Genomic DNA, 18,870 nt, shown 5'->3' with positions numbered 1-18,870 from the left:
GTTGACTACACTGTCAGTGAAATGTGACCCAATTCCGATTTTTTGCTCATATGTGACATAGATAACGTGTTCCATGAGCGTGTAAACAGGGAAAAAAACGCATGCATCCGGATATTTCAAAATCGGCTTCAAGTCTCATTCATATGTGGAAATAAATCATATATGTGCCAATGCGACTGTCATGTAAACAGGCAGATCAGACTTTCTGAGGCATTGTGTTTTGTACATCATTAAAGGGTTAGTTCACCCAAAAATGAAAATTCTGTCATTAATTACTCACCCTCGTGCCGTTTTACACCCGTAAGACCTTCATTGATCTTCGGAACACAAATTAAGATATTTTTGTTGAAATACGATGGCTCCGTGAGGCCTGCATAGACAGCAATGACATTTCCTCTCTCAAGATCCATTAATGTACTAAAAACATATTTAAATCAGTTCATGCGAGTACAGTGGTTCAATATTAATATTATAAAGCTACGAGAATATTTTTGGTGCGCCAAAAAAAAACAAAATAACGACTTATTTAGTGATGGCCGATTTCAAAACACTGCTTCATGAAGCTTCGGAGCGTAATGAATCAGAGTGACAAAATATGATTCGGGTCGTGTATCAAACTGCTGAAATCACGTGACTTTGGCGCTCCGAACTGCGGATTCGACACGCTGATTCATTACGCTCCGAAGCTTCCTGAAGCAGTGTTTTGAAATCGGCCATCACTAAATAATTCGTTATTTTGGTTTTTTTTGGCGCACCAAAAATATTCTCGTAGCTTTATAATATAAATATAGAACCACTGTACTCACATGAACTGATTTAAATATGTTTTTAGTACCTTGATGGATCTTGAGAGAGGAAATGTCATTGCTCCCTATGTAGGCCTCACGGAGCCATCGGATTTAAACAAAAATATCTTAATTTGTGTTCCGAAGATCAACAAAGGTCTTACGGGTGTGGAACGGCATGAGCGTGAGTAATAAATGACATTATTTTCATTTTTGGGTGAACTAACCCTTTAAAACATCAACAATTGGTACTTCTCCGGGGTTTAATGACTTGATATTATTCTCAGCAGGAAGCACGTGTGGAGGCTGTAAATGACAACAACGCACGAAAACATGGAGGAAAATGCAGGACAGTGGTCGACGGTTAAAGTTACCTTGGTGATGTTTGGATAACTTCGCATATATCGCAGTGGTAGCATCAAGCATATTTCGCGTTCGTCCAGTCATTTCAGATGGTATGGCAAGTGTAAACACATGAATTAGATATGGGTCACAATTGAAAGAACGTGTAAACGGACGTCAAAAAAAATTGAACATAGGCAACAAATCAGAATTGGGCATCAAGACCTGCAGTGTAAACAAGGCCTTAGAAAAAGCTGGATGCGCTTTCTGCTCTCTCCTGAGGGATAGCAGGTAGCGTTTACACAAGCGCGTTCGGCTCTCGAGAGAGTTTAAGACACTTATAGCGATGCATTCGTGTCTGTTCTCGCATGAACTAGTGTCTGGAATCAGGCTGAAAGGTTCTGTTATTTTCTGTTTTTACAAAGCATTTATTGTTAATAATAGCCTATTATTGATGTTATTTATTACTATTACTTCTTTGGCTAAGAAATACATTGGTTAAGATGTTGAATATTCTCATCGCTTCATAACATTAAGGATGGACTATTTTAACTATGTCTTTAGTACCTTTCTAGACCTTGAAAGTGGTGGTTAAACTGGTGTCTATGGACGAGTCATACCTCAGATTTCATCAAAAATATCTTAATTTGTATTCGAAGATGAACGAAGGTCTTATGGGTGTGGAACGACATGAGGGTGAGAAATAAATGACAGAATTTTCATTTTTGGGTGAACTAACCCTTTTATATAGAGATTGTATGATTAATTCACACACACATTCGCTCTCTCATTAATGCATTCAAATAAATGTACTTATACTGTGCTAATTTATCTGTATCTGATTCACAACGAGCAGAAATCTGTAAGAAATATCATAAACCATAGATAAAGTAACTGCTGAAAGTGAGCTGTTATGTCAGAGCACTCTTTCATTAAGAAAAAATATCCCACCTTTAATAGTCAAGCATATTTACAGTACAAACCTTGTCTGTGAACTATGAGGAGGAGGGGGCATAAATAAATAATTGTTCATTAATTGTAATCGAGGTAAAATGTTCAATTAATCGAGATTTTTATTTTAGATAAAAATCAATGGTTTTTTTTTTGTTTTTTTTTCAGTTCATAAGTAGATATTAGGTTTAATGTTATACAATTGTTTTGTTTAGGTTTTATAAGCCTTGTCTGTGAAACCAGGGGAAAGACTGTCATCTCAACATGTTGACTAAAACCACTTTAATTTGGACATTCATTTGATATTCTTTAAAAAATATCACTCATTTCTGTAGAGCTGGACATTTTAATAAGGATTAAATGACTGAGTTCAGCTTTGAGAATGAAACCAACCTGTTTGTTCCTCAGTATCTTCTTGTTTCACTCTGAATGTTTCTTCAATCTCCATTTCTTCACTCTCCTCTTTAATAAACGCCATCTTTACAATAGTAATAAACCCACACTAAATCTCTGGGTGCGTCTCAATCAGCTCTAGTTCAGTAGATCAGCACACTGGTAAGAGTCAGTCAGAGTTAATGAACTTACATGTAAATAACCTGATTAGGCTAAAAACATACTGAACGTTAATATTTAGGTGTTTAAATTATTTTTAGATGACACTGTTTTGAATCGAGCGCACTGAATCATTTTTCAGAAACAACTGGTTCAATAATTAACACGTTTTCGAGTTTAAACTCAGTTTTTCTCATCACTACTTACAACTTTTCTGTTACTCTTGCTTTACTCACACAAAACAAAGTTAGATAAAGTGTTACATTGTTAGATTCAATAATAAATAAGTCATTTTACATCGTTTCTAAAAACTATAAAATTGCCTAGACGAATTAGATTAGTTTAAACATTTCAAACGGATAAAACAAACCATCTTCAGTCGAATCACAACAGATGCAGGAGCGCGGCGCAGCCTTATGCCGTCACACCACCGTACCAAAATAAAAGCCCTGTTCACACACTGCTGTACTAAAATCACAGAAGTACAATATTAAATACATGTCAGAGAAATTTAGATTTGAATCCTTGGAGAAATACATTTTAATACCAATGATGTGATGAAAATATTAAGAACTACTATGGGTGAGATGTTGTGTAAAAGGTTATAACCATTTGTACCATATTTATATTACATTAAAAAATGCAAATACTGAAAAATATGATTAATGCGTAAAATAAAATGTGTTAAATAGTGTGTGAACTCATAATGTAGAGTTCATATATGTCAGTACTAAAATGCATAGTTAGTGTGTTTATATTCAGTGGTCCTATCAAGTTCATTTGATATTAAAATACCTAAATAATAATAATAATAAAAAACGTATAAAATGTCATCTTTCAAGAATCAGAAGAAGATAGTGTGCGAGTTCCTGCCTATTTAGTGATTCAAATCACTTAGCAATGAGTGAACAGACACACTTCAGCTGAAGTTTCTCTAAAAATAATCACATTTTAATTAATCACATTTAATTAATTCATTAATGGTTTTACAGGAAATCTAGAGCTTTAGACCCACATGAAAAGGATAGGATGGGTTAAGATGTTAGATCATCCTGACCTCCAGCCAATGCCAAAGTGTTAAAGGGTTAGTTCATCCAAAAATTAAATTTCTGTCATTAAGTACTCACCCCCATGAGCTTTGTTCATCTTCAGAACACAAATGAAGATATTTTAGATGAAATCTGAGGGTTTCTGAACCACAAGTAGGATGGATAGCATGATCTCTTCGTAGGTGTGTGTGTTCACATTAGCGTATAATGATCTGATATGAGAAGGACTGTACATCTATCTCTTTCACACAGATTATATAAACAGAGAATATTTGTTTTCATTTTTAATTAAAAGTAGACGCTTAAATGTTTATAAAGATATGTCTGTGTGACAAGTATTCGCTGAGTTTTGTTTAGACGTGCTTCAGAAAAAAGTTCATGGAGACAGAGACGGCAGAAAACACTCTGTATGCTTTCTTTATTTTTCAAAAGCACAATGTTTTGTTTTGATTGTAAGTGGACACATTTAAAAGTAGAACCTTTAGTTTCGAATTATGTATTGCTTTTATCTGTATGACCATAAATGATAATACAGCGTGTTTTTAAAAAAAACGAAGCATTAAGACATGTTAAACTGCGCCTCATAAACACAGTCAAGCCTAGAAAAAAACCCACTGAACCACCCCTTTAAGGAACATTGACATTGTCGCAAGCAAACATGGGAGTATAACAAGGTCTATGAACAAAAACTATGGACCATGCTGGCAAGGAGAAGACCCCCCAAAAAATATCAGCAGTAAGACTTAAAGACCTCCACAGGTCCCAGAAGGTAGCAAAATGACTGCCTTTCTCCATCCGCAGCACTGGCTTAGCTGTGATGAGATTGATTTAGCATCTTTCTTCTTTGCAAGTGAGTACCTACACATTGATGGATTTTAGTCTTTTATTAAGTGTGTTACATGATGGAGGGATTGTGGGTACTCCAAACAGCCCATTTCTACAAATATTACACACTGTGGACAACCACTGGGTAGCTGCTAGCAACCTGTTTTACAGGAACAATCAGGATTGCATGTACGACAGTCTTTTTACAGTGCTGTACAACAAAGACAAACAAATTTTGTCATGGTTGCTTAGGCCAATTTATGGTTATTTGTTCTGCTGTCCAACATCAGTCAAATTCTAGCAACTGTTTTGTTTGCAATTGCATTTGCATTATGCTATAACCTAAGGCTAGAAAACTGCCAGTTCTGTGACTGGCAAAATCTAAAACAGAAATATTTTTATCCTGAAGCTGGTTCAGGACGTCTTGGGAAGTGTGATTCATTATTCTTGCTATGACCCATGCAAAAAATGATTGAAATATCTTATGGTTTCAGTTCACTTTTTCATTGCTTTGATTATTAAAAATGTTGTTTCACTAGTATTTAAATTGTCAATTCTTTTTAAAATAACCATATAAAATCAGGTTATTTTACATTTTTCTTTATAAGCAGGGTCTCCTGAACACATGGCTTTTTATTTATGTTTGTGTATGTGTTTTCTTTTGTGACAAGTTAGTAAAAGTTGATTTTGTTAATAAAATCAAATGGCTTGAAAACTGTCATGATCCCTGCCTGTGTCTCCATTGTGTTCACCCTGCTGCTGTTCCTCTTGTTAGTTACCATGGCCACTTATTGGACCATGCCCCCTTATTAACTAGTTATCTTGTTAAAGGAACACTCTACTTTTTTTGAAAATAGGCTCATTTTCCAACTCCCCTAGAGTTAAAGAGTTGAGTTTTACCGTTTTCGAATCCATTCAGCCGATCTCCGGGTCTGGTGGTACCACTTTTAGCATAGCTTAGCATAGTTCATTGAATCTGATTAGACCGTTAGCATCTCGCTCAAAAATGACCAAAGAGTTTTGATATTTTTCCTATTTAAAACTTTTCTGTAGTTACATCATGTACTAAGACTGACGGAAAATTAAAAGTTGCGATTTTCTAGGCCGATATGGCTAGGAACTATACTCTCATTCCGGCATAATAATCAAGGAACTTTGCTGCCGTACCATGGGTGCAGCAGGCGCAATGATATTACGCAGCGCCTGTGACCCCCTGCTTGCACAGGGAGCGTGCCTTGCAACCATGGAGACATTTGTGAGAGACGCTGCGTAATATCATTGCGCCTGCTGCACCCATGGTACGGCAGCAAAGTTCCTTGATTATTACGCCAGAATGAGAGTATAGTTCCTAGCCATATCGGCCTAGAAAATCGCAACTTTTCATTTTCCGTCGGTCTTAGTACACGATGTAACAACAGAAGAGTCAAGTTTTAAATAGGAAAAATATCGAAACTCTTTGGTCATTTTTGAGCGAGATGCTAACGGTCTAATCAGATTCAATGAACTATGCTAAGCTATGCTAAAAGTAGTACCGCCAGACCCGGAGATAGGCTGAATGGATTCGAAAACAGTAAAACTCAACTGTTTAACTCTAGAGGAGTTGGAAAATGAGCCAATTTTCAAAAAAAGTGGTGTGTTCCTTTAAGCTTGTTTGTGCCTGTGTATAAAGGTGTGTTCACGGCACCTTGTAATTCCTGTAGTTACGAGATTCTAGCTTGTAAAAAGCGTTCACGTCCTCGTAAAGCTCATAATTACAGCTTGTAAACTGGGAGTTTTCTGAAAGGTCCTAAGTGTACCACTTGGCTGCTGTCCCACCTGACCGCTGTAGATTCATTTAGGCATTGATAGTGGTGCAATAGAAAAGCATAATTCCCAGTCCAAGAATGTGAACAGCTCCGAATATAACGTCACGTGTTATCTTCTCAAGATTCCGGTAAATACAAGGTGGCGTGAACGCAGCTTAAGTAGTGCCTGTGATTCACTTGTGTTTGTCAGTAGTTGAATCTGTGTTCATATATCTGTTTCTCTGCTCTGGTCCTTGCCTGTGTCTTTGGATCCCTTGATTTGTTTGTATCTTTGTTTCTGTGTCTCTCTGGATTATTTGCCCTTTGGTTTTGATGTCTGCCTGTCTTATGATCTTGGATTTTCCCAATAAATACTGCGTTTGGATCCTTAACCCCTCAAGTCTTGGAGCAAATCATTACAGATACACATATGACGTGTTTTTTTTTAATCCTCCAGTATTTCACTACATAAATGGAAAGTATAAAGAAAATATAAAACTTTCAAGCCTCAATTTAAGATAAATCACTTGGTTTTAATAATTTCTTTTCAGTAAAATATATACTATTTCATGTGTGAGGATCATGTTGAATGGAATGATCTCTAATATAAATTGCATTAGTTGCCTGAAGTAAGTTGTCTTTATAGGCCTCTGAAGTAGAATATCATATCTCCAAAACGCTGCAGTAAAATGATTCGACCATTGATACAGTAATAGACAGGGTCATGAGTTTTAATGAGTGAATACGAGGAAATTATTCAAGTGCTAGAATGCACATTGATGTTTGGGGTGATTTTGCATTCACTTTTCACCCAAACTACAGTAAAATTACTTGAAAATTACAGTACTATACAGTTTACTGTACAGTAAAATTACTTATAGTACAACACAATACAGTAATAGTCAGGGTCACTCTGAACAGGAATCAGTTGAATGAGCAAACCTATAAAGGAAAACTTTTTATGAGTGTTTGAAAATAGGACATGATGCAAGTGCTAAAATGCACTGTGATGCATTAAACCGCTCGATTCATTTGGACTAGTTGTTCGATCTCTTTATGAAGTTTGTGAAGTGTTCAAGTTTCAGTAACAAAGGCAGTCTATGGAAGAAAATCTGACAGCATTCTGTCATCAAAAATATCTTAATTTGTGTTCAGAAGATGAACGAAAGTCTTACAGGTGTGGAACAACATGAGGGTGAGAAATTAATGACAGAATTTTCATTTTTGGGTGAACTAACCCTTTAAAAGGAAAGCTTATAAAGGACTATGTGTAGCTCGCAAAAAAACAGGTTAAAAAGGCAACAGACGAGGAGACTAAAGGCAGAGTTTCTTCCTTGAATAGTATATTAAAAGTGCTTCAGAAGAAATTTATAATTTCAAGCCTCTCTTCTTGAATTTCTGGATGATGTTCCCCGGGAGATCTTTCAGAGATTCCAAAAGAAGAAAAAGTCAGTGTTTCCCACTCAAAATGCAAATAGGGGAGAGTGGGGTAAGATGAGCCATTTTTTATTTATGATCTTTAGCAGTGGATGCCCTTCACAGTCTCTCTCAATCCACTGAAATTTACTCTTCTGGTTAGAGGATATTCTTTTCTCATCTTGCTTTTCTTTGCATGACAGAAAGTCAACATTACATGTAAACACAACAGCCAACACAACAGCAGTGGGTTTTCTCCCATTTTACTCACTGTATGAAACCCATTTATTTGTAAAATGAGCAGACTGCTGTGTAACTAAAGATACTCACTTTCATTTGAGCCAGAAGCAGGTCTGCATAGAACATAGCATCCTCTGCTGCAACGGTGTCCTGCTCAGCCATCTCAATTGCTAAAACTAAATAGCTAAAAATCTATTGGAAAAATAAGACATTGACTGAGTGACCAAAGAACACCAAAAAAAAAATAGTTTTTTTTTTCACAAAGTATCCTTTTAACAACAAAAAATAAGTGTTTCATCTATATAAATGTTTCATTCACAGTAACTGCCTTTCATAAAGCTATTACTATCAAATTTTTCATTTGCATCTCATTCAGTTTAATACATTTGTCTATTAATTAAAGGCGCAATATGTAAGATTTCTGTCTGCTAGAGGTCGCTAGAGGCCTATTCAAAACAAAGGCGTAGCTTGATGACGGCAAGTTTGAGCGCGGAATCTTGGGACATGTGGTCTTCACATCACAGCCGGTGGAAAATAATCGGGATAGGACTCGGGAAGAAATCATGTTCATGGATGCGATTATTAACGTTACTGTAGTATGAAGCAGAGCAGGACCGAGTGTTGTGGGAGCTGAACGGGGCCGCTGGAGCGATTGAGCAACACACGTCTCACAAGCAGCAGAACTTTTATTATGCCACAGTCGCCGGCGCCACTTCCGCTTTTCCGGTCATGAGTATGAGGTAACACAGCTCTGTTTATCATATTAGATACATTTAAGTGTGTTGAAAATGTTATAACGTTACTCTGCGCATTCGCTCAGCGGCTGCTGTGAAACACTGTTGCACACTGCAGTAAGATAGATCGATTTTAGAATATCATATTAAATGCTGGATGGCTTGTGTTGATAAATGGCATGGAATTAATTTTAAAACGTATTGTATGATGGAGAAAATGCTGTATTACTGTTACTAAAAATAAAGCTGCATCTGATTATGCTATGTTAGCTACTTCACAAAATAGTGTTTTTCTCTGAGGCAAAAAATAAAGAAAATCAGATTTAAACAATAAGACTAAATGTGTTGAGCTATGTAACAATAATTAGTTTTCTGTCTATAAATATAACCAAACAGTTGTTCCCTTGTCTATTAAAACATTTAATATATTAAAGCATCTTTGGCGTTTCCATGGTTCCTACAAAATAAAACCGGAAACCGAGGGTAACGCGGGTATGACGCAATTGACAGGCGACTCCTCACACGTCCCGGAGCCTTGGTTAAAATTGCAATTTTCTCACGATTTACAAATAGTTGGAAACATTTGGGATATTGTAAGTACTCAAGTGAACAAAATATATAACACTGGCCTAGTGGTTTTTGGATATTTTACTGCAATAATCTTACATATTGCACCTTAAATACAAATGATCTTAATGGTTAATCAATTAATTATTTGGTACATCTATAGATTTATATAGACACAGATTCTATAGATATAGTTTCTACTTTGTTTGCGGTTTCCAATATGGATAACCAAAAGTAATGAGTTCATTTTACATTATAAGCAATTTAACTTAGATTTTATAATCTAAGAACACACTATGTTCAAAGTGTGTGTGTGTGTGCGCGCATGTTTTTGTGATTTAGGAGGACACAAACTTGTATAATGACATGGGTTTTACACTGGTATTATGACGTAAACATGAAATATGAGTCCATGGTTTAGGAGCGAGTTCATTGTAAATAATGATCCTGACTGTTATGTCACAGTCGGTGTCATGTTGGGATTCGCCCTTTTTTCTGTGGTCTTTTGCACGCACAAGATTTACATATGAAGGAAGAAACAATGGTGTTTGAGGCTCACTGTATGCCATTTCCATGTACAGAACTCTAATTATTCAACTATGCCAAGGTAAATTCAATTTTCAATTCTATGGCACCTTTAAAACAAGCAAAATAATATGCCAATGAGGTAAGCAAAATTATCTTGTTTCACACCGAAAACTAGATTATTTAGTTTACCCCATTATTTAATCACCGCAGATTATTTTGCTTGTTTTAAGCAAAAACTCACTTAATTTTGACTCTATTTTTTTTTCTCCCTGAAAACAAGACAATAATTTTTACTTGTCTAGAAAATGCTTCTTGATTTAAGATATTTGGATTGGAAATAAAACAAAAACTCTAAGTAAGAAAAGCATTTTTGAAGTGTAGCTAAACTGGTAATTGTGATAAATGTGGATTCCCAGAAACAGTGATATATCACTAGGATGTACAGCATATAATAGAGAACAACTTAAATTAGTTCAGTCAGTAAAGGAAAGGTGTGTAAGCATTCACTTAAGGAAGGTAGTGTCTGCAACTAAGTTGTGCTCCATTCAGTAGGTGGCGGAAAATTCACCTTATAGTTGGTTTGTCAACTGCCATTTAAATAACAGAAGAAGAGCAGAGTGTGTACCCCTGCATCCCAATGTGCATACTATCCACCCTAAATAGTACTGAATATTACTAATGTCACATATTATTTAGGATACACATTGAGACGCAAGCCAGGACTTTTATTTTGTCTTCCAATATGACGTCATAAGGCTGCGCCGCGATCCTGCATATGTTATGATTTCGGCTGAAGAAAGGTTTGTGTTTTTATGCTTTTTACGGTGTTTATAACGATACAAACCGTTCGGGCATGTTTAATATTTTACTAACAATGTAAGATTGCTTAATTATTGAATTTAACATTGTAATACTTTATCTAACATAAATGAACATCAATGTTGTCAAGTAAATCGCATCCTCTCATGCGTGACAGAAAAGGTGCGTCTCATTTCGCTCCCTATATCGTGAATGAGTTTATCATAAACACGAGTTCAGTCACTGGCAAGCAGTGATGGAGAAACGGAGCAAAAATGATTCAGTGATTCGATTCGCTCGAATCACCGCGCGCTGACCTGATGTGCTGGTCAAAACAGTGTAAATGCAACAATAACAACGACCACAAACATGAATAATGACAACTTATACAAACCAACTGCTAATGTTAAAATGAAAGCGTTGTATTAAATATAATTCACAAATAATTAAAGACCAAATGTAAATCATTACAAATAAAGACTTGGTATAATTAGCATTCTGCTATTCATTTTTATTTGCTAGTAACCTTTGAGTGTTTTTAGTCTAATCAGATCATTAAAGTCCATTAACTCTAACTCTGACTGACTCTCTTACCAGTGAGCTGAACTACTGAACTAGAGCGGATTGAGACGCACCCAAAGATTTAATGTGGGTTTATTTTTCTTTCTGTTAATTATTCTCATCTTAAACAGGACAAACACAGAGAAAATCCTGGTGAAGCGACTGAGATCCACGTGACACACTATTATAAAGATGGCGTTTATTAAACAGGAGAGTGAAGACATCAAGATTGAAGAAGTATTCAGTTTGAAACAAGAAGATACTGAGGAACAAATAGGTTGGTTTCATTCTCAAAGCTGAACTCAGTCATTTAATCCTGAAAATGATCAAAAATTTTGTCGCTGGCTGGCAACCTAAAAAAACTGTGTTACACATGATTATTTAAACTAATCCAAAGGATGTTCATACACAACTGAACTTAAACTCAGTAGTCAGAATGTGTAACCCTCATTAGATGTGATCTTTTCGTAACAGTGCGCTAAAACACAGGCAGTGTTTTCACACCGAGTCCTCTTTAAAAAGATCTGAACTGAACTGAGACCCCTTAAAGTGTTTGTACCGTTGTGTTTTGGCTCCAGTTCAGTGTTTGATGGCTGACTCATGGCCCCTTTTCTATTTTATGTGCCTCACTAACCAATATATTTACTTGTAAAGAATATTATTATTATTATTATTTAAACAACATTGCTATAAATGCTGTTGAATGATCTTGGAACATGGAATATTCATGTAAGTTGTTCTTATTTTGTACAAAAAATACATTTTGTTTCAATACTGCATTCATATTCTTGCACTATATCACATCCTCCTTTGAAATCACATTTATTTTTAAATTTTTTTTCTTTGAATCATGTTTATTTATTGCAAATGGTAATGAGGACAGCAGCATGGACAAATGCAATGCAAGAAAGATGCAAATGAAATAAATTGCTTTAATATTTTCAGGTAAAATAGGTTTATTTAACAGCAGTGTTCAAGTAAAACTTGAATAATCGAATATAAAAATAAAACAGCATAGTCTTCACTGTATGAATAAAATATTTACAGCATGCCGAGGCGGAGTGGATTATGCTGCCCATCATAAATCAAAGCATGTTACAGAAAATCAAAACATGCATTTAAATTTGTGGTTACTGTGTTTTTTGTAAAAAAAAATTGCTTAAATTGATAGCTGTTCCATCTGTAATTGCAGTTCAGTTCGCAATAGCCAATCAGAGATAATCAAGTTCATTGACTGAGGGTATGTTTACACGACAACGATATGCTTAAAATGGAGAAGTTTTTCCTTTGAGTTTTCAGCATACAGATGACACCATTGTCAAAATGATCCAAATTCACACGAATCTGCGAAAACGCCAAAAATGTCCAATACAATTTTCCATTCTATGGCACCTTTAATTAACAATGGGGGTAGTCTCTGTACCCTAACTTTGAATTAAAGGTGATTACATAGTGTAAATAGTACATAGTTCGGTCTAATCAAACATGGAGTTTGATTGGTTTACCCATTAAAGGATTAGTCCACTTTCAAATAAAATTTTCCTGATAATTTACTCACCCCCATGTCATCCAAGATGTTCATGTCCACTATAAGGAGAATAATCCTGGAATGTTTTCATCAAAAACCTTAATTTCTTTTCGACTGAAGAAAGAAGGATATGGACATCTTGGATGACATGGGGGTTAGTAAATTATCAGGAAAATTTTATTTGAAAGTGAACTAATCCTTTAATGTTAATTAATTCATTAACTATCAAACATGTAGATAAGGCTGCTGTTATTCACGCGTAAATCTATATGATTCCAGTCATAGTTAAGGATAGCTCTTTGTTGTTTCATGATTCAATATTGAGAAGGCTTCTCAGATTACATGTAACACCTCTTATAGTAGCTTAGTGGGTATAGGATCTAGAGCCGCATTTACACTGCAAGTCTTGATGGCCAATTCCGTTTTTTTGACTATAAATCCTATATTTTTTGATGACCTGCTTATATCATTTTTTAAAAGTGACCCGTATCCAATATCTACGGAGCCCCGGACATGACATGCAGGAAAAAAATAGTAGGCTAAATCATGCGCACGATTTATTAATACGTTCCCTCGATTTACTAAACGTGTGCACAATTTATATTTCGTTCCCTCGATTTACTAAAATGTGCGCATGATTTACTATTTCGTTCCCTCGATTTATAAATCATCATGATTTATAAATCGAGGGAACGAAATAGTAAATTGAGGGAATGAATTAGTAAATCGTGCGCACGATTTAATTTTTTTTCTTGCATGTCATGTGCGGGGCTCCGTAAATATCAGTATTTACACTACACTTAGCGAAAAAAAAAAAAGAAAGAAAAAAGGCATTGTGATATCAAGAAATCAATTTCAATAGTACATTGAGTTTATTGAATTTATTGACATAGAATTCATAGAAACATTTTAATGCATTAGTTTCATCCTTACATCAAAATAATAATATAGTCCAAATTTCTTCACAACAGTGAATATGTACAATGATGCATGCAAGAGGAATAATACCGCCTACCACATAGAATAATACCTAGTCCGGTGGTAGAACTTTTGTTAAGCATGTCAGAGGTTCTGGGTTCGAATCCGCCCTCCTATAGGTTTTTTTTACTCCTTAAAACCAAATGCATTCATTAATGATTCTATATCAAGGGCAAGGATATGTTGTATTTTATTTTGTGGTTTCACCGGAACGAATAGGGATAGTCTTCACAACTGGACTAAAGCGCGCGTCTGTGTACGAGCCGCCGTCACCAAATTTCAAAAGCCATCATGATTTCAAAAGCAACACATTTCAGCTCCAGATTGCCCTTTATTTAACACAAACGAATGAAAATAATACTTTGCTAGTCAATTAGATGTTTCATTTGTTATAGATACACCTGTACCACGAGATGTTTCAAAAAAGTCACTTTTTCAATGATGTACGACTTGCATTGACAGGGAAACGTTCGATCTGTCTGCTTACATGGCAGGCGCTAATGGACGTATCCGATTCATACCAGATTTATTTCCACAAATGAATGAGACCTGATCAGAGAATATTGGAATCCTTGCACTATTTTCCTCCTTACATGTTTGTGGGTCATATCCGATCTGTGCCACATGGGAGGAAAAAATGGGTCCATGAACCATGCAGTGTAACTGCGGCCTTGTTGTATGTTGGTTTTGATGCTTTACCTGTATAAATGTTTTGATGTCTGTTGCTTTGTGCCATTACAGTGTGGTTAACTTCTCTTTTTTAGACCTGATGGCACTGAAAGAGGAGACTGAAGAAAAATCTTTCAGTTGCTCACAGACTGAAAAGACTTCCTCACAAAAAAGAGCTCAAAAGACTGGGTCTAGGAGTCACTTCATCTGCCAACAGTGTGGAAAGAGTTTCAATAAAAAAGGAAACCTTAACGTCCACATAAGAGTTCACACTGGAGAGAGGCCTTACATCTGCCAACAGTGTGGAAAGAGTTTCAATAGGAAAGGAAGCTTTAACAGGCACATGAGAATTCACACTGGACAGAAGCCTTACACATGCCCTCAGTGTGGAAAGAGTTTCAGTCAAAAAGGACACTTTAATCTCCACTTGAAAATTCACTCTGGAAAAAAATCTTTCAGGTGCGCACAGACTGAAAATACTTCCTCACAAAAAGGAGCTCAAAAGACTGGGTCTAGGAGTCACTTTACCTGCCAACAGTGTGGAAAGAGTTTCAGTAAAAAAGGAAACCTTAACATCCACATGAGAGTTCACACTGGAGAGAAGCCTTACACCTGCCAACAGTGTGGAAAGAGTTTCAGTAGGAGAGGAAACTTTAACATGCACTTAAAAATTCACGCCAAACAGAAGCCTTACACTTGCCAACAGTGTGGAAAGAGTTTCAGTCAAAAAGGACACCTTAAACTCCACTTGAGAATTCACTCTGGAGAGAAACCCTTCACCTGCAAACAATGTGGAAAAAGATTCAACCAAAGAGTACTCCTGCAAAGGCATATGAGAACTCATACTGGAGAGAAGCCTTCTACACACCCTCAGCGTGGAAAGGCTATCGTTCAAGACAGGAACTTAAAAGTCCACAAGAGAGTTCACACTGGAGAGAGCCCTTTCATCTGCCAGCAGTGTGGAAACAGATTTGCTCAAAAAACAAGCCTTAACAGGCACATGAGAATTCACACTGGAGAGAAGCCTTACAGCTGCCCTCAGTGTGAAAAGAGTTTCAGTCAGAAAGGACACCTTATACTCCACTTGAGAATTCACACCGGAGAGAAACCCTACAAGTGCGTTCAATGTGGAAAAAGTTTCAAACAAAAAGGAGTCCTTAATTACCACATGAGAATTCACACTGGAGAGAAGCCCTTCAGCTGCAAACAATGTGGAAAAAGTTTCAGCCACAAAGGAACCCTTAACAGGCACATGAGAGTTCACAATGGAGAGAAGCCATTTAAATGTTGTCACTGTGAAAAGACTTTCAGACATAAAGTAACCCTCAAATACCACATGAAGATTCATGTATGAAAGAGCTCTTATGTCATCAATGTGGAATGAGTTTCACTGACAGAATTCACCTTATGAATAATGTAATAAGAAAAGAAGGCTTTCATGTGCCATTATTGTGGAAAGACTTGCAGAAATAAAGGAGCCTTGAGGTTCACATAAGCATCCTGATAAACTCAGGCAGTGTTCTTTTTCATTCTTTATTAGGGGTTAAAAGTTCAAAATACCTCAGCAGAAATCTTGGTGAACATCCCCAGTGCCATCAGGAGCTGTGGGTATTACTTTTAACATTAGCATTAGATTTAATTTTTTAATGGCAATGTGAAATAGGGTTAAATTACTACTAATAATAAACAAAAAAAAATAAAGAGTTACAAATTAATCAACCAGTAATGAGTGGGCAGCAAGTGTTGTCTGTCAGAGGGATCAACAGCGAGGTATCTAACACCGGAGAAGCCGTTCCAAAGAATCGGCATCTGTCGTAATCATCGCATTTTAGTCTTTTATAGACAGCTTGTCAATTCCAATATCTTGAGACATCATCAGCTCTGGAAATCCCCTCAAAACTTATATATATATATATATAAACTTATCTATATAAAGCTCTTCGCCTTCCTTCTTTCGGACTCTTCTCCTTTGCTGCCTCCTGTATTTTGTCTACATGTAATAGGACAATTGCATATTTTTCTCAAACTCAATATATGTAATAAATAAACAAGTCTTTTAACAACTGAGCAAAACTTGTATTTGAAAGAACTGTTTATTTAATTTTTTTGCATGTCAGAGGATATATGCAGGGACAGTTTTAGGAAGGAGAAAAATAAGGAAAGGGATATGAGTGGGGCAGGGTCGCCTGGGGCACAACCTTGACGTTTATGGTGGTGATGGGTTTTCTCACACGATTCTTCCCACCATTTCTCACCAACTGTGAGACATCCAGCAACATCCCCAGATGAACTCTGCCCCCTTCACCCAGAACCTCTTCTGTACATCAGTTCATCAGTTCTGTACATCAGTTCTCCATCAGTCCAGAACCAGGTCAGACAACACAGCCAGGCCATCACCCACTACTTTGTCGCCATTAGATGGCGACAAAGACTATCTTTATGAGTGTGTCAGTCAGTAGCGAAGACTTATATTGAAAAGACTGAATTGTTGTGAAAACGGAACACGACGCAACTGACAAATGCTTTGACTAGCGCTGTAAGTCACGGGAAAACCCCTTAACTGTTAAAAGGACAGGATAATACATCAGACATGTAAACAGATTTTCTATTATGAACATAGGACTGACCTGAAGGAAAATGCTGAATCTGCAGGTAATAAACTCGCTCACTCAATCTCTTTCTTACAATACTCTTCTACATAATACAGTAAGCTTCAATGAACAATATCAAATGAGAACATACAGTTTACGTTGCTAAGGGTGTTGTGTAGTGATACACATAACCGTTGGATGAAGCGGTCATAGCTGTGTTTTATCGTGAATAAAACACAGCTATTGACCAATATCAAGGACAGGAACTAACCGTTTTGTAAACTAGCTTAAAGTCAGATGAAACATTGCTGACATTCTCAACAAAGACATGAAATGGACCTTCAACCCGCCTTGGGTGCCCATCATGGCGGTGTTTGCGAGCACTTAAAGGAACACTCCACTTTTTTTGAAAATAGGCTCATTTTCCAACTCCTCTAGAGTTAAACAGTTCTCCGGGTCTGGCGGTACCACTTTTAGCATAGCTTAGCATAGTTCATTGAATCCGATTAGACCGTTAGCATCTCGCTTAAAAATGAACAAAGAGTTTCAATATTTTTCCTAATTAAAACTTGACTCTTCTGTAGTTACATCGTGTACTAAGACCGACGGAAAATGAAAAGTTGCGATTTTCTAGGCCAATATGGCTAGGAACTATACTCTCATTCTGGTGTAATAATCAAGGAACTTTGCTGCCGTACCATGGGTGCAGCAGGCGCAATGATATTACGCAGCGCCTGTGACCCCCTGCTTGCACAGGGAGCGTGCCTTGCAACCATGGAGACATTTGTGAGAGGCGCTGTGTAATATCATTGCGCCTGCTGCACCCATGGTACGGCAGCAAAGTTCCTTGATTATTACGCTGGAATGAGAGTATAGTTCCTAGCCATATTGGCCTAGAAAATCGCAACTTTTCATTTTGCGTCGGTCTTAGTACACGATGTAACTACAGAAGATAGTTAGTTTTAAATAGGAAAAATATTGAAACTCTTTGGTCAGTTTTAAGCGAGATGCTAACGGTCTAATCGGATTCAATGAACTATGCTAAGCTATGCTAAAAGTGGTACCGCCAGACCCGGAGATCGGCTGAATGGATTCGAAAACGGTAAAACTTAACTGTTTAACTCTAGGGGAGTTGGAAAATGAGCCTATTTTCAAAAAAAGTGGAGTGTTCCTTTAATCCAGCAAGGTTGTTGGGTGAAAGAATACCTCCATATAGTGCAGCAACGCTAGAAATGGAATAAACCACGCCAAAACTTCAGCATCACAGATCTCATACTTAATAAAACGGCACCTAGAAACACTTGGTCTATTCAAACAATAGCCTAAAGCTGAGACTATGTTCACAAGTCATTCGCCCGTCTATGCTTTCCAACAAACCAGTACAAGCAGCTTCTTTCACAGTCACCATTTCAAAAGTTCTCATTAATTGGCCTCTTGTCGTAAGAGTGGTAGCTCTCTGTCTGCGAAGGGCACACGTGAGTTCTCCACGGTCGAAGGTGGTGATTCAGGCTTTGGGCCTGGCTGTGTCCTGGACGAAGGGACGCTCTCCAGACACCTGATGATGGTTTCTTTCAGGTTTAATCCGGTGGTGTCTGGGAGGTTCACGGGGTGATAGTAATTTGTCCTCATTCAGAACAGTGACTTCAGGGTTTCATCGTTGAAAGGGGAAGCTGATTTAAAAGAAAAAAAAAAAGATAAAAAGTGTGGCTCTTCTGAGCCACGACCGCAAATATAGTAGCATAATTCATTTATGTTGGTTTGAGATTCACCCTTCGAACTGATTGTTTACTTTGCTCGATGTTGACAAAATGAACGTGCTAAATGAAATAAATGTTGTATGCTTAATTCATAAGTGTGTGATTAATCACAATCAATCACACAAAACGGCACTTTAAAAAAAAAAATCACATTTGTCACTATTTGCATTTGAATATTGTGATATCTGATATAAACAATTTTGCAAAATCTCACA

The 18,870-nt window shown here is 36.7% G+C and overlaps 2 protein-coding genes across 2 annotated transcripts in view; one reads left to right on the top strand and one right to left on the bottom strand.

The window, feature by feature from the left end:
• Positions 1 to 18,870, bottom strand: part of LOC127511450 (oocyte zinc finger protein XlCOF6-like) — an 832,024-nt gene that overhangs the window by 323,355 nt on the left and 489,799 nt on the right. Inside the window, exon 4 of the mRNA XM_051892262.1 lies at positions 2,472 to 2,518. Within this exon, the coding sequence (XP_051748222.1) occupies positions 2,472 to 2,518 (47 nt within the window). The remainder of the gene's footprint in view (positions 1 to 2,471; positions 2,519 to 18,870) is intronic.
• LOC127510644 (gastrula zinc finger protein XlCGF57.1-like) lies at positions 10,429 to 15,819 on the top strand. Its single transcript, XM_051890496.1, has 3 exons — positions 10,429 to 10,573; positions 11,264 to 11,409; positions 14,403 to 15,819. The coding sequence occupies exons 2-3, from the start codon at positions 11,325 to 11,327 to the stop codon at positions 15,659 to 15,661; spliced, it is 1,344 nt and encodes a 447-aa protein (XP_051746456.1). The 5' UTR covers positions 10,429 to 10,573; positions 11,264 to 11,324; the 3' UTR covers positions 15,662 to 15,819.

Source organism: Ctenopharyngodon idella, chromosome 4 (assembly GCF_019924925.1).
Source record: "Ctenopharyngodon idella isolate HZGC_01 chromosome 4, HZGC01, whole genome shotgun sequence".
Classification (NCBI taxonomy): Eukaryota; Metazoa; Chordata; class Actinopteri; order Cypriniformes; family Xenocyprididae; genus Ctenopharyngodon; species Ctenopharyngodon idella.
This window is presented reverse-complemented; position numbering and strand designations above follow the sequence as displayed.

Bases quoted from the DNA above. Each gene is read 5' to 3' on its own strand.
- LOC127510644 (XM_051890496.1), top strand. From the start codon at position 11,325: ATGGCGTTTATTAAACAGGAGAGTGAAGACATCAAGATTGAAGAAGTA. The intron at 11,410-14,402 runs GTTGGTTTCATT...TCTCTTTTTTAG, and splicing joins AGATACTGAGGAACAAATAG to ACCTGATGGCACTGAAAGAG.